This window comes from Triplophysa dalaica, chromosome 14 (assembly GCF_015846415.1).
Source record: "Triplophysa dalaica isolate WHDGS20190420 chromosome 14, ASM1584641v1, whole genome shotgun sequence".
NCBI lineage: Eukaryota > Metazoa > Chordata > Actinopteri > Cypriniformes > Nemacheilidae > Triplophysa > Triplophysa dalaica.
The window spans coordinates 4,961,347-4,977,087 of NC_079555.1; the positions used below are offsets into that span (position 1 = coordinate 4,961,347).

General features: G+C 41.4%; 1 protein-coding gene across 2 annotated transcripts; it reads right to left on the reverse strand.

Annotated features, from left to right (window-relative positions):
* Positions 1 to 44: 44 nt before the first annotated feature.
* nup205 (nucleoporin 205) lies at positions 45 to 15,086 on the reverse strand. 2 transcript variants are annotated; one of them, XM_056765564.1, is made up of 42 exons: positions 15,067 to 15,086; positions 14,736 to 14,797; positions 13,950 to 14,092; positions 13,532 to 13,703; positions 13,288 to 13,432; positions 12,928 to 13,087; positions 12,620 to 12,848; positions 12,200 to 12,364; positions 11,934 to 12,109; positions 11,702 to 11,818; positions 11,325 to 11,462; positions 11,048 to 11,198; positions 10,751 to 10,959; positions 10,487 to 10,669; positions 9,974 to 10,024; positions 9,688 to 9,897; positions 9,377 to 9,614; positions 9,114 to 9,303; positions 8,908 to 9,028; positions 7,174 to 7,252; positions 6,775 to 6,939; positions 6,571 to 6,695; positions 6,372 to 6,486; positions 6,024 to 6,173; positions 5,862 to 5,936; positions 5,341 to 5,498; positions 5,180 to 5,260; positions 4,899 to 5,090; positions 4,413 to 4,617; positions 3,888 to 3,986; positions 3,666 to 3,811; positions 3,272 to 3,585; positions 3,051 to 3,189; positions 2,777 to 2,903; positions 2,590 to 2,663; positions 2,349 to 2,480; positions 2,155 to 2,260; positions 1,918 to 2,075; positions 936 to 1,065; positions 689 to 793; positions 535 to 593; positions 45 to 356 (listed from the first exon to the last, which is right to left on the reverse strand). In XM_056765564.1, the coding sequence occupies exons 1-42, from the start codon at positions 15,069 to 15,071 to the stop codon at positions 204 to 206; spliced, it is 5,952 nt and encodes a 1,983-aa protein (XP_056621542.1). In that variant the 5' UTR covers positions 15,072 to 15,086; the 3' UTR covers positions 45 to 203. The 2 variants fall into 2 exon arrangements, with proteins under 2 accessions (XP_056621542.1, XP_056621541.1); XM_056765563.1 differs by lacking the exon at positions 15,067 to 15,086 and having other exon boundaries at positions 14,736 to 14,813.
* Positions 15,087 to 15,741: the final 655 nt, after the last annotated feature.

Here is a 15,741-nt window from a genome sequence, read left to right on the forward strand (position 1 = left end):
TCACAGATTATGCCAAAAGTCAAAAAGACTACACACTAAACAGGTTGTCTGTTCAAAAGTCATTTATTTCCGTATTAGAAAAAAACTAAAAGAAAGAGTATTTCATGACATTGTAATGAAAACTGCTCCAAAAAAGGTTGTACATATTAAGTCGAAAGACACAAATATCACACTATTTCTTAATGGCATATAAATATGTGCGTTTAGCCTTTGGCGTGGTGCACTAGACCCCGGATCCTGCGTGTCAGGGCTTGGATGAAGGTGTAACGAGACCGGCTTTTACTATACAGCCCCTCGACCTCCAACAACTTCCTCTGTAGTGACTCATTGAAGCTGCCCGCCATGTCGCTCTGCAACTACACAAACAAACACGCGTCAATAATGTAACCACACATCCTCTTGACATTGTGAGGTAACATACTGTACTACATGTAAAAAGTACTCAAACCCTGTATCTTTTAGGAACTGAACAATGGTAAACGTTTTCATTATTGATACTGATTACTTTTCCACCACAGACCATAAAGGATGTACCTGCTCAAGGTCTTGTTGACTCACTCTTGACACACTTAAACCTCTGCCGCCACCAACATCTACATAAGAAAAATGAAATTGTTTAGTCTCACAAGACTCTTAATTCTTGGCAATTCATTCTTTTAGGAAAGATAGAAAAGGGGTCCTTCTATACCTTTGTATCCTGGAAGAAGTGACGTTTTGGGGTCACTTGGGGTGCAGTAGAGCAAGTAGAACTCTAGGTGACGCCATATCACAAACAGGCATGTCTCAATAATGTCTTCAGAGAGAAGTCAAGAAAAACTAAACAGTGTTGCCACCTCTTTGTGTTAATGTTACAGCTTTCAAAAATAAGTGAGGCAATGAATATGTGGCATAAATCTTCTTAAAGGCAAAAAAAAAAAACTGGTGTGTTAGGATACAAGAGCAGAGAGCAAGAAGCTTGGCTCTGTTGTTGACTAACTGGACGAGACGACGTTTGGCAAGAACATTTCTCTGCACCGATGAGATCTTCTCCACTCCAGCAGAACCTGACACCAGATCCTGACACAGCTGAAAAAACACAGATCCACATTTCTTAACTCTTGAAGGTCCAATGTGTCATTTTTTGAATGGTCTAATGACAGAAATGCAATATAATAAACATAACTATGTCTTCAGAGGTTGGTATAAAGGTATAGAATGAGCTATTTCTATCTACATACATCGCGGGTCCCCTTGCATGGAGTTCACCATGTTGTTTCTACAGTAGCCCTAAACGGATAAACTGCGCTAAAGAGCGCTTCATAAATACTTTATCTCCTTCAGCAAAGAAGCAAAAATGTGAAAACATATTAGTCCTGTGTCAGCCACCGTAGTGCTTCCAAAGGGCAGGTTAAACTGAGCCGTTGGTTGTAGTTCGTAACCTCACCACTAGATACCGCTAAATTCCATACACTGAATTTTTAATACTTGTATAGATTTCATGTTGTTGTTACTTAGCTAATTTTTGCAGGTATAGTGGACTATAGAATTAGTACAAATTTATGTAAACTTCATGTAAAAAGCGATAAAATGTATGTAAACACACTTCAGAGACAGCAAATGGGTAATTGACAAAAAATGTAAATGTGTCTTATGGTGACAGCAAATATTGAGAAAAAAGTAACAATGAAGTTAAATAGATCTCATGCCTTTTAATAGTATAACTATAAATAATAATAAGTAAAATCTATGTTGTGTGTAAAAAAGAAAAACAGCTTGAGGTTGAAAAACAAACAAACAAGTAAACACTGAAAACGGGTCCAACTCCCTCACAAAATATCAAATAAAAATCTTGTAATACAACATTTTCAAAACTTAATTCCCTACAATAGGAATATCACAATTATCCTTCATAATTCATAAGACTCTTGATGTGTTTACCTCCTTCAGTTCCTCTGGTGGAAGCTGTTCCACTCGTTCCAGCTTGCTCAGGCTCTGTCTGTGGCTGTCGTGGTATCGGAAGAAATCAGTGGCGCTGTTCTTCAGCAGAAGAAGAACCAAACCTAGACTGGGGACTCGTGCGGAGGGCACGGCCACATCTGAACAGGGAAACAGAGATGTTAGCACTTCTTTTAACTCTAGTTCTTGTGTTAGCAAAAGCACATGAAAGGTCTTCACCTGCTGGTTCACTGGCAGACGGGCTGAAGAGGCAGAGCGTGAACTGAGCCTCGGGTGAGCTCTGCAGGAGCAGCGTCTGGCAGTACTCCATTATGTTTGCACAGATCTGACACAAAATCAACACGTGACATCATTTACGGAGTCATTTACGGAGAACAACATAAAACTACTGCAGCTTAACTGTGACATCACACCTGTTGCATGGCAACTTCCATCTCCTCTCTCTTCTCTGCAAGATCACTGGGGGCCACCGTATCCTCGAACTGCTTCAGGTAGCGCGCGCGATCCGTGCCCGCCAGCCGCACAAGCAGAGACAAAGACTGACGCTGAGAGACAAACAGATGAAAGAGTCAACGGTCTGCAAACACAACTGTGTGCACGTGTGTGATGTAAAGCATAAGGCACTGTAGCTTCCTGGAACTCCCAGTATTTCACCTGGAATCTGGCGATATGTCCCCGAATCTCCATGATGGCGGCACTGTTGATTTCTTGTCCTGTCTCAAGAGCTCCTGAAACACAAAACCAAGTACACATGTTCACAATATCATCCACCATATTGACATCGTTGATGCTATAAGTAATAAAAAGCTTAAAAAATGAATGAATTTGACACAACAGGTACCTGGAAGTGCCGTCTTGCTGATGATGGCAGTGATAAGAGAGATTTCCTGCAGAGCTCCTGAGCTCATGTCTTGACCGTGTAAGATGGACTGAATGACATCAGAGTAAACGACGAGCCACTGGAGGATCTAAAATAAAGACGCAAAATATTACAAACACAGACAACACCATCAACACAGTTTCAAAAAGCAAGAGCCTAAAAGTCACATAATAGTTCGTTTCAAGTTTTAAACTAGACTCCATTGCAAATCGTGTAGCATTGCGTGATGGTTAACCTGTGCCGCCCCCTGCTGGTGCTGAGTGGTGGTGGAGGTTAAGATGACCTGCAGTAACCTCAGGGTGGGTAGCAGGATCTGTCTGTATCGCTCTAGAGGACTAGGAATAAACCCTGATGGATCTCTCTGCCCAAACGCTCTGAAAGCCAAATAAAGACATGCGGAATAAGACAAAAAGACCAGTGTGAAAACATCATTTATTCACATTCCAGAGGTCTCACCTGAGCGCATCATTCTGCGGGAGCATGTGGAACACCTGACATTCCACCAGCTGAGCGACCAGCCCGCATCGTAGCAGCTCCATCGCACCCTGCGCCGTCTTGGCCACACGGGTGAGCAGGGCCATTTTGGACTCGTAGATGTATAACGGTTTGAGGAGCGGGGGCTGCGGCGCGAGCAGGGTCTGCAATGCAACGTCGTCTTGCCGCAGGCTCTCGACCAGCACTCGGAGGTAGCCGCTGTTGCACAGGTACAACAGCCACTGGTTCTGCTTGTCTATGGACAACACCCTGTCCAGCACGGCCAGAGCCAACATCTGTAAACAGACGAAACATGCAAGTGATGGAATATGGTGCGAGCTGAATCATCGATCACATGATGTTGACATGTTCTTACCCTGCCGATCTCGTGCCCGTCGCAGGCATCTCTGCACACCACTTCCATGAGAGCCGTGCCGTAGCTCTCTATGATGGCCAGGTTCTCTCTCTGCAGCTTGGAGAAACAATCTTCTGGAGCAGTCAAGCGCTCCCACATGGATGTGCCTGATGTTAGCAAATGTATGGTTAAAAACAGCTGCCCACGGACTAATAGCTTGAGTAAGCAGATTTAGACATGTACCTGTCTGCAGTGTCTCAGGCTCATCGGGTTTCTGGGTGATTTGCAGGTAGTAGAGCAGAGCACCATAAAGATGAGCTCGCAAACGCTGGAAACCTCCACCTGTATGATGTAAACACACACCCGCCAGTCATTTAAGCATTTAAAGGGACAGTTCACCCAAAAATGAAATCTCTGTCTTCTTCTGTGTAAACTTCATCGACAACCACAGTAGGAAAAATAGCTTTATACATTTCCTTGGTCTATTGAACACATATTTTGAAGAATGTAGGAAAGCCAACAGTTCTGGTGCACTTTTGACTACTATTGTCATTTTTCCTACTATGTCAATGGGGGCCAAGAGCTGTTTGGTTACAATCATTCTTCCAAATATCTTTCTCTGTGTTCATCAGAACAAAGACATTTATACCGATTTGGAAAAAATCAAGAGTTAGTAATTATCAGAAATTCGATTTTTGGATGAATTTTTGCACTACAACTATTGATCTACAGGTTATTAAGCTGCCAACAATAGCAATACTCTCTTACCTGTGCACAGGATAAAATCTAGCAGCTTCCTCAGGATGAGGTGAAGGGCCGAGTTAGCGATTGATGCAAATCCTGATGCAGATCCGATCTCTGGCCCCGCCCCTTGCTGCTCTGACAGCACTGATTGGCTGAGATGTGCTGTTAAAGTAAAGACTGCCCCGGCAACAATCGGCATCAATTCTTCAGCAGCATCTTCTGATAACACCTAAAGAGGGAAAAGAGAAACTCATCATCCAAAACAACCATAAAGAAGACACCCACCTAACACATCATCATCCTGGACCAGACATTACAAAGACTTCCTGAAAAGGCTGTCAAACATCCAGAATAAAAATTTGTGTAATGTGCATATTTTTTTGTTTATAAAAACACACACATACATTTATACTTTCTGAAAGTTAACACTGGCAAACCAACATAAACCTTTCTTTCGTTTTATTGGCTTGTAACATTTTAAAGAACATTCTCTCCGTCTGTTGTTCACACCTTGTCGTGCAGGTCTAACAGCAGGTCTCTGATGATCAGCTGTCGCTGGTCAGCAGGGATGAGTTCTGAAGGGCAGGCTGTCAGGATGGTCTCCACCAGATTCCTCCAGCTCTGCAGAGCGTGACGCTTGGCGCTCAGACTGTGCCTCACGCGGTTCCTATCCACCACCTGCTGCAGGATTGAGTTCACCTCCTTTTACAAAAACAGACACCAAAAGAACCAATCAGGAGAACAGGAAAGACAATTTTACTTCCTTAAGATATTAGAGTATAGAGATGTACCTCCATTAGCAGTGGCCTTTGACCGATGGCTGCCATCCCCTGCAATGCATTGATCTCTGCAACTAAAACTCGATGCAACAACTGCGAAGTGACAAAATATAAAATGAATATGATACGGTAGTAAAGGAAAATCGCAACACACACAGGAGACACACACATACTTTGACATTGCAGACGGTGTGGCCCTTCTCATTGACGTGCTCACAGTTGGTGATGACCTGCTCGATCTGAGCACGCTCAAAGAAGTCTAGCTGTAAAAGCTCTGGAGCCTCCTGACTGAAGTCTATGGCATCCAGAACACTCAGCAGTCTTCTGCGTACTGAAAAAAAGAAACAAGATTTCGTCAAAATCAGAAATCTTATTAAAGTCGCCCTTCGGGTCAACCAAAATAAAAATGTTGTAGTCATTGGTGGCCAAGTACTGTTTGGTTTCGAGCATTCTTCCAAATATCTTTATGTTCATAAAAACAAGAAATGTATATAGATTTTTGAACAACTGGAGGGCGAGAAAATGATGACAGAATTTATTTTTTGGTGAACTGTCCCTTTAAGAGCCTTTTTAATGGGTCAGTTAAACGTTTGGCAGTGGTCACATAAACCGTCAAACAACACATTTTATTTCAGATCTTTTTGCCTGAATGAAGAAATAGGAGTATATTTTATGTATAAAGTCTGTCCCTTACCTTTAGATACGGTGCCAAAGTGCAGAAAGCCACTGACTGATCTGCTCTCCTCCTCCATACCTATTTCTCCATCAGCTACAAATGAGAAACCAGCTCTTATGAAAGTGTGTTTTTTTTCACAGCAGGAAGCTGTTTTTTAGGAATAATATTTCTGTGTATTACCGGAATGCAGTGTGTCTGGTTGGTCATCGAGGAGGAGGTTGAGCAATCGCTGTGTGTGAGAGCGCTGGCGGTTCAGTGATGTCACTCTGAGTTCGATGGCTGCCGTCTTCATCAACCACGACATCTGAGACAGCGCAGCGATCTCATTCCCTGAAGGACATAAATGATGTTAATTCATTGCAAACATCTGAAACACATTCCACATCTGTATGATATCTAGACCAGAACTTTAACAAGCTTTAAATGTACCGCATCCCATTATTGGAGTACGGGCTAACTTTATATTTAAATACACATACAAAAAAGCTGTCTATTTGTCACATGATAAGTTACATGGCACTCACTTACCTTGTAGAATAAAAGGCAAATGCTGGAGGTGAGAGAATAGGAAGTCCTGACTTGTCCTGAGGTATCTCATGGTGGGCCCAGAAGTGTCCGGGCACGCACACAGCTGAAAGATCACCTGAAACACACACCAAACTCTTTACTAAAGGAAATTACAGTGTTTAGATGTAAATTATATCACAGGGGAGATAAACGCATATACCTGATAGCAGAGTTCAGACAGATGAGGAGCTTCTTTGATCAGCACAGGTCCAGAGCGCCCCTCACTTCCTCTCTGAAGCAGACTGAGAATTGCATGCAGGCAGCTCCGTGGACAGCCAAGAACTCCTAATTCACCGAAACACACATCCATTTTCAATACTGTTTCGTCAAAAGACACATTGTGGGATGTGTCTAAAGAACTCACCAGGGTCCTGCAGGTTGGTGGAGGATACCGGCTTCTTCACTTCATAGCCCAGCAGATACAGACCCAGGTTGTGGCCCTTCAGCTCCAACGAGGTGATCAAAAGGTTCAGGATGTGGATCTTGGTCTCATGACGGATCCTGGCGACCCGTTTCTCAGGGTCTGACTCTAAATAAAAAAAAGGGTTGTAGATGTCCACTTGGCCGTATAACAGAAGTGTCAGAGGCCAATTTATTCTCACTTCTTAAATAAACTGACAGCATTCAATATTACTACATACTTATGATAAACATTATTTTTAAATCAACGATAATCATGGTTATAAATACATTTATGAAAAATATATTATAACTTATATATTTAGTATAATCATTTTTAATATTGCTTATATTTAAATCTCACCATCTATGGTCAGACCCTCTTGAGCTTCCTCACTGTCCAGACACTCCACAAATCCAGCCATCAGCTTCTGACTCACGCCCTGCTCATCACAAAACATCATTTACACTAAAACTCAATTCAATCAATAATCAATTCTGTATTATGAGTGCTTGAATGTGCCGAATGTCTCTTGCTGCGTCCCAATTCGCATACTATCTGTCCTAAATAGTATTCAAAAAGTCCCAAATCATAGTCAAAGCAGTGGGAACGTATTTTGATGAGGGGGTGCTGTGATCTTTTTTGCCAGGTAAGAATTATGACGTTATGAAGTTTAATGTTAATAAATAACAGATGCAAAGATTAGTTGCTGATTAAAGAAGGATGCCAGTGTGATTATAGCATACAGCATAAAAACAAACACATAAACAAATGTTGCACATATGCCTATAGCCAAAGCACAATCTGTTGTACCATACTAGCTTGCGGTGGCAGCTCAACCACCCAAACATCAACGTTACACATTCTGCCTGACCTATTAGCCACGATCTCGAATAAATAAATAACTGTCTTACATTACTGCTGGCCTGCATGCAAAACTTCAAAAGTGGCCTTTCTTTCTTGGTTGATGCTGCTGAAAGTCCTGCATGAGGACATTTATGTTCATTGAAAAAAGTCTGAAATTCGTTTTCGCACCATTTGGACAAGACCGCTCGTGACACTTGACCTTCACTAACTTGTGTTGTCATTGTAACAGTATGTTATTAATGTTTTCAATGGATTTAAGTGAATAGACACATTAATGTAAAGTAGAAATAGTAGTTAGATGCTATTGATACTTATAAGTAAATGTGTCAGATAACGTTACTATTTGCATCTCAGTATTGTTATGCATTAAACATTATGGAATAATAACAGAGTGTAAATCATTATATTTATAAAAATTATTACAATGATGGCAACCTATCAGGATATTAAACCCCAACATCCCTAACCTAAACTTTATGAATTAAAAATAACTGAGTATTAAATCAATTTTATTAAAAAACAAATGAGTTGGATTACAACCCCTGTCTCCAGTGCCACACTACACAGACTTTACACCTCACGCCCTGGAGTCGTAGATTGAAACGGTGTCGTTTTTACACTTTCTCTATTCCAATCACAGTGAATGGTATTTCAGGTTTTCTTTCGCTCGACGTCATGGCAGCTATGATCATAGTATATTGAAATGAGTATTCTCAAAGTACCCCGATGGTCTACTTTACTGTTTCCGGTGAAAATTCCAAGTGACACTTAACAGCTGATATTACCCACAACTAAAGTACATTAATAAAGATAAATAAAAACTGCTTCGTTAAATTAATAAATGTGCGTTTACATAGCTTTCCTGTAGCTTAGTGGTAAGAGCATGGCGTTAACAATGCCAAGGATGTGGGTGCACATACTTAGAAACAAATGCATAGGATAATGCAATGTAAGTCGGTTTGGATAAAACGTCTACCAAATGTAAACATAAGTATACAGTCAACATTACATATGAAATAATAAATGAATAACTACTTAAATGCAATGAAGAGATGCATTATGATGTTTGAGACAGTTCGTGACAGTTCAGTGTCGTCTAATCAACAACGGCCACGTCCGTTTTGCGTTAGTATGTCCCAGTGCGTGCATTAAGGTTTTGCTGCAGTATATACTTTTAGTGCATAGTATAAGTAGGCGAATTGGGACGCAGCATCTGGCTCAATCTCACACCTGGTCATGCGTGAAGTCTCCGACGAGTCTGGTCTGGATGTTCGGGTAGCGTGCGATGCGCCGCAGGATCTTGGCACTCTGAAATGCAGCCTCGGGGTTCGAGCTGCTATGGTACAGGTACCTATGAGGGCCAAAAACACAAAAGCATTAAAACCCATTTCATTGGGCTTCTAAAGTAAGTGAATAAATGAAGGGCGAGGGGTCACCTGGCGATGTTGGTGATGTGATCGGCCCGTCGACTCTGAGCGCTGACCCCCTGCAGCAGCTGTTCCAGAGGTGACACCAGCAGTGATGTTTGACTCTGTCTCAGGATGTCCATAAACGTCATCTCTTTCTGCAGGGCCAGATCCAGTAAACACAGACAGTGCAGCACTGCTTTCTCCAGATGGGTTTTACCTACAAAAAACACACTTATTATCAAACTTTCATTTAAAGCCATATTGACAAATCCATCACTTCCTGTACTAACCAGGGAATGGGGCATAAGTGTCCAGCTGGCGAGCACCCTCCTCTAGGAGACTGAGACAGAGAGAGAGGGTGGAAGAGTCGTTCAGCAGGTGGAACATCAGGCTGTGTCCAGGGGGCTTATGGGCCGGCACGTGCTCCCCCTGTAGCTCCACCATATCCTGCTGGAAGTCTGAAGCCTGTGGCTCATACTCTTTTAGAAGTTTATGAAACACCTCCAACACGGCATCAGCCACCTCCCACTACAGAGAAAAAACCCAGGTTTGCCAAATGCTTTTGTCATTGAATGAGGTACAACTGGAAGCTCTTTCGAACCTTTTCTGCCGGGCGGCTGTAGGCCCGTGTAGGGAAAGCCAGAAACACGGAGTCGCGCAGGAAGTCGAGATAAGGCTGGAACCCAGGAGCACGCAGTCCTGCTCCGAGATTGACAGGAAGCGCACTCTCCACCAGAGTACTGATCAGATGACAAAAAGCTCTGGTCAGAGGATATTCCTCAGAGCTCGATTCGATCTCATTCAGCTCCACCTATGGGACAAAAACAAACTTAGAATCACAGTAACAACATCCAGTTCTATTTTAAGACAGAAAATGGAGAGCTCGCCTCAATCCCGGCTGCCTGCCTCTGTCCAGGGGCTTTGACCGTCTGTAAGACCTGAGGAAAGATGTAACATAACAAAGAAAACTGAAATAAAATCCAATCTATTTGAAGGTAGGAACAGTACAAAAATAAATAAAACAAATCTGACTTTAAAAGTATATGGTTTATTAAAGGGAGAGTTCACCCAAATATACAAATTCTGTCATGTCTTTTAGTAATTCTTGTCTTTTCAAACCTGCATGACTATCTTTCTTCCACAAAACACAAAAGCAGATATTTTGAAGAATGTTGATAACCAAACATTTACTTCTATTGTATAAACACAAAACTATGGCAAGTCAATGGGTTCCGCCATTGTTCGGTTACCAACTTTCTTCAAAATATCTTCTTTTGAGTTCTGCAGAAGTCAAACAGGTTTTTAAGTGACTAGAAGGTGAGGAAATGGTGACAGAATTCTCATTTTTGGGTGAACTATCACTCTAAATCTTTCCATGGGTCAGATGGGTTTTTGTTTACCTGTGTATACTCCAGAGACTGCCAGAGGGAGGCTGCGATCTCAGGGGATTTGCCAAAAGCTGCAAGAACATGCAGGATCTGACCTTTTAGCACGGGCTGTATGCTGCACTGTAGTAAACCCAACATCACCACCACAGGCGTCCACTGCGGATGCTCGCACAGAGCCAGTCGTGCATTTTCACTCTGTAATACAATAGAAAATAGAATAAACACACAAGCAGAATCAAAGAGTAAAGTGACTGCTTACAATTACTTTGTACATACCCATGTGATGATAGTGGTGAGCAGTTGGAGGAAGGCAGTGAGGCCCTCCAGCTCCCTCTGAGTGATGCCTCTGATGGGCAGATGGCGGTACTGCGTGCTGTCGGCGCTGGGCGCGTCCCGCCGCATGTTCTCGTGGTAGAGCATGAGAGAGTGGAAAAAGTGCTCCCACGACACAAGACTTCCAGACACGCCTGTCTGACGGTTCTCTCCTACAACACCACACGCAAATATATAAATGAGTAGACACAACCCACAATGCTTTACAACATATGGGTTATGCTCTGAAGGTGCACTTACCGTGAGGAGCTCCATTGGTTTTAAGCAGACTGAAACAGTAGTGAGAGCACTGAGGACCATTGGCGAGTCCTTTCAGCATGCGTAGGTAAGGGATGTAAAGAGTAGCAGGAAGCAGGTCGCCCATCTGACGCACAAATTTGGACAGAACCACCTGAAAAACACAAACATAAAGATTGATCTATATTTAGTTTACTGGACGGCACTTTTATCCAAGAGATAAAACAAAAGCCCTCACTTCTGTTTAACTAAAGTTTTTACACAAATAAGTTAAACACACCTGTTTGTGAGGAGGTCTCTGCAGAGCTACTCCAAGAAAAGATCCGGTAAGTGAGGTGTGCTGAAGTGATTCTGAAGGACACCAGAACTCAAGGGCCAATTCTAACCCAAATGAATCTTTACTGTAAAACTCTCCAATCTGAAACCCAACAAACAAAAAAAGTGTTAACACGGCATTCAGCACCAGGTTTGAAACTGCTATGTGGCGCAGTATATATTCCTTTATTAGAAGTTAATTTGGGCTGCATGCCTAACTATAATTTCTAATAGTTGTTCAAAAGAAAAGTGTTTACGCGATTTTAGTAAAAAAGCTAATGTGTTCTTCTGATCATCATTTTAAGTCTTCATTATAAGTGTTAAACATGAAGGAACGCTCACAAGGATCATTAGGTGTTCCAGGTCCCTGCGTAGAGAGGATGGTGGCTCACTGCCCATCTGCAGAGCCATGTGTATCAGTCGAGCATCCTCATCGGCACGGTTACGCAACTGCTTTATCTGCAAAGAACATCACTCATTTAGACTTCCAAACCCCCATTTGTGACATGAAAGCGTGTATATATGATACTTATTTAGAAGCAGGAACAAACACGAGAATTTCTCTATCTTATACCTTCATGGGCATGAGAGCCAAGAAATCAGTAATGATGGAATGAAATCGGCGAGTGTAGAATTCCTCCTGGCTGAAGCCGTCGCTTCCCAGCATGCCCTCTGTCAGGAAGAGGAACACGCCCCCCAACATGGCCTGGTCAACCAGAGCTTCATCTGTCTCTGTGAACTCCACCAGAGCTATAGACGGAATCGTTCAAGCTCTTAGTATATCACACATGGCAGTGTGGATTTCGTAGCACTTATAAGCCATGGAATATGTGTAGATACCTGCACCCTGTGGAAGTTGTGACAGGGCCCTCAGAGACAGAGCCCAGGCCAGCTGCACCACAGCTTTCAGTCCCGGTAGTTTCCAGCCCTGACCGTTCACAAGCCGACTGTGCACAGCCGCCACATACTGTTTCTCTGTGAGTAACGGCAAAGCCTGAAGAAAATCTGACAGCACAGTTAAACATTAATGACATTTAAATAACTTATTAAACATTCAACACTATTGTATGATGTAAATGAATATACCTTGAAGTGTTAAAAATGTATTAGTATAAATAGAAAATAAGATTAAACAAGAAATTACTTGAGCTTTTGCATTAACCAAAAATAATGTATAGAACCTTTTTAGGAATTTTTTATTATTTATACACATCAAATATAAAATAGCTATTTAGTATTTGCAGATGTCAGATACCATACCTTCTCTATCCTCCATTCCTTGGTCCAAAAAACTAACATCGAAGCAATAAAGCAACCCCATGACTACAGCAAGGTTGACGCTATCCAATGAACCGTCAGCTTCTGCGGTGACCGTCTCCAAATAACCAATGACAGCGAGGGTGTCATCTTTGCTTAGGGGTGATTGGCACGTCCAAGCAAACAAACACTCTGCCAATGACTGTCGGCACTCTTTGATGATGTCAGATACCTGCACCACATAAAAAAACATTAAGCATTTGCATAATAAACTATGTGAATTTGAAGGGAAGGTTAACTGTAAGATTGACCTCTTTCCTGTGTTTCTCGCTGCCGAGGCCGCGTTCCTTCTGAAGCCTCTCAAACTCACGGGTCACGTTGATCTCTGAGACCAGGTTTAGGATTTGTTTGGTCAAACCCTGAGCCATCAGTTCATCTGTGAATCGTGTGGTCAGATGCACCAATTCAGGACTGTCGGGGAAATAACAAGACATTAGAGAAAACAGTAACTAAACAAAACTGTTAGTGTAGTAATGGACTTTTATACAATTCATGTAGAAAAAAACAACAGTATGTTTTATATTCGTTTATTCAATATTTTGAAATCGGAAGTACCAAAGATTATGTTGAGACCAAACTACTGAGATTTCCAGAATGAATGGGAAGCAAACCTTAAGTCAAGAGTGAAGGTCTTCCCATGTCTAGACTGAATGAGTGTACGAAGGGAGTTAGCCACACAGCGCTTGCCATCCCAGTAAAGGAGCACGGCGACCAGACCTCGAGTCAGTCCAGGGAAGTGAGGCTGCTGATGCTCTCCTACACGTGCATATAAAGATCCAATATGTTCAAAGTGTTAAAACTATAACTTTTGCTTCTTTCAACAAAAGTTAATGTTTATTTTAAGAGGGGCTTTACCTGCCAGGAGCAGTTCTAGGGCAGCTAGTTCTCCCAGGTTAAAGAGGTCACTAAGGATGAAGGACTCTGAGATGAGCTGATCTGGAAGCAGTCGTGCTCCTTGCTGGCCCTGAATAGCAATGCCTTCTGTACTTGCCTTCCGCAATTTGTCTCTCTGTTCTGCACTCTTTGGCTGTTTGGAAAAATAAACATGACTATATTTTACAAGAAAAACTATCATAAAGTTTTGCTGTTTAGCACGACTCTCGAATCAGGTTGACCGTTATTTGCATCAAAACAAACAACGTTCCAAGGTTCATTTTCATTTAATACTCGAAGCCATTTCTGGGCACACTTTTACGGTATATGGGTCACTATATAAGCTCAGAAAAAAGGTCAGCCCTAAAATGAGCCTTGAATGTATATAAAGAAAACCTACTGGGTTTTTGAAGAGGGACAGGAAGAAGGGCTTGTGTTTCTTTAACTGCAGATCTAAAAGATGAACACTCTCTGGTTGACGTCTCCATACGGCCCCTTCCACAGCTTCGAACAGCTCTTTCAGTGGACCCCACAGACTGGCTCCTGCAAAACATGACAAATAAAATACACAAATTATGAACATCAATTCTTCCTGTAAACATACTCGATCAATGGGATGCGGCTGCGTTTTGTAAGATAAGGATGTCATACTGTTTTATTTGAGTTGAAAACTAAAAACAACTCGTTTTAAAAGCTTTAACCAAACTTTGATATAATTTGATATTTGTCAGTGAGGATTTGAAGTGGACAGCAAAACACTCTTTTGACACACAGAATATAAACATGTTTAGTTTGATCACTTCGAGCAGATTACACCAAAATGTCTTTTTACATAGTTTTACATTTAATCATAACATAGACAAAGATCATAATACACAAATGCAGATTCACATGAGTCAGATACGTTCTTCGTTTTTTCAAAATAAAGCAATTTTGATTTTGTATATTTCTTTAAAATCTATCACTTAACAGTACTATAAACAACACGTATGTTCACTCTGCAGCTAAAAGATGGAACATGATTTTTAATGGACTTTCAGCATTTACTTGAAAACAACATTCAATTAGAAAACTGAATTTTGGTTGAAATACCAAACGAAACTTCTGACACTAAAAAAGACAATCTCAGAACAAGGTATTTTGAAAAATGAATGAAATACAGTTAAAATAAGACACATATTTATACCTGAATTTACCGCCATCTGCGCCGCCATGTCGGTAGCGTGACTGAGCTGCCCGTAATCTTGCCTGTTTGAAAACATAACTTTCGTTTTCTTTTGCAAAGAGATTATTTCATATTCACGTTGCTATAAAATTCATAAAGGTATTTTTTATTTATTGTTCTTCACAACATGGATAGGTAACGAACGAACAACAAATTTAACTGAGAAAATAAAGTGGAAGAACAGACACGTTTCAAGTGAGCTTAAAGTGGGTTTATGTGGTCCGGTGGCTGATTGACGAGGGTCTCTGATATAAATAATAATTTTCTTGTTTAAATGCAGCGTTGTGTTTACCTCATTGTAGTTAAATTTTGTAAACAAAATTATTTAGTTGTACATTGTGTGTAGGCTGCGGCTGAGACAACATGTCGCGCACGACGTGGTGGTCTCTCCTCGCGTTACAGGGAAGCAGCGTTTAGAAAATAAAATGCTGCGTCGGATATTTATTTATGGGATGCCGTTTCTTGCGATTATTAGATTTTAACATTTATATGGACATTATGTCTCTTAAGAAAATGTGTTCACAGATTTTAATGTGACTCCGGGAGAGTCTGCTTTGTGGCTGTGAGCCGTCGTGCGCCCTCTACAGTAAACGTTTAGTGTTACAGGTCTACTTTATTAACCAGACATCTGTGGTACTGGCTGTATAAAGGGTACCCCACGTGTTGCCTTCCACAGACTGTGTGGACCTGTCACTTACCAGTATCACACACTGCTGATCCTTAACCTCTTATTTGACTAAGCACATTTTAAATCCCCCTTTATTTTAAACTCAAATAGATACCATAGTGTCATATAATGTGCAACATAATGAGAATAAAGAGAATCTCTGAATAGGATTTTTTCTTTAAAGATGCAACCCTATTTCACAAAGAATGTTTTTTTAGAGACCGTAATAAATATATCATATTTTGAACATGATGCCAGAAAGGGAATATTTCCTTTAGGACATAATGCCCTAAGAGTGAG

Bases quoted from the DNA above. Each gene is read 5' to 3' on its own strand.
- nup205 (XM_056765563.1), bottom strand. From the start codon at position 14,811: ATGTTTTCAAACAGGCAAGATTACGGGCAGCTCAGTCACGCTACCGAC. The intron at 13,088-13,287 runs GTTTGCTTCCCA...TTTCCCCGACAG, and splicing joins ACCTTCACTCTTGACTTAAG to TCCTGAATTGGTGCATCTGA. The intron at 6,174-6,371 runs GTAAGTGAGTGC...TATGTCCTTCAG, and splicing joins TTTGCCTTTTATTCTACAAG to GGAATGAGATCGCTGCGCTG.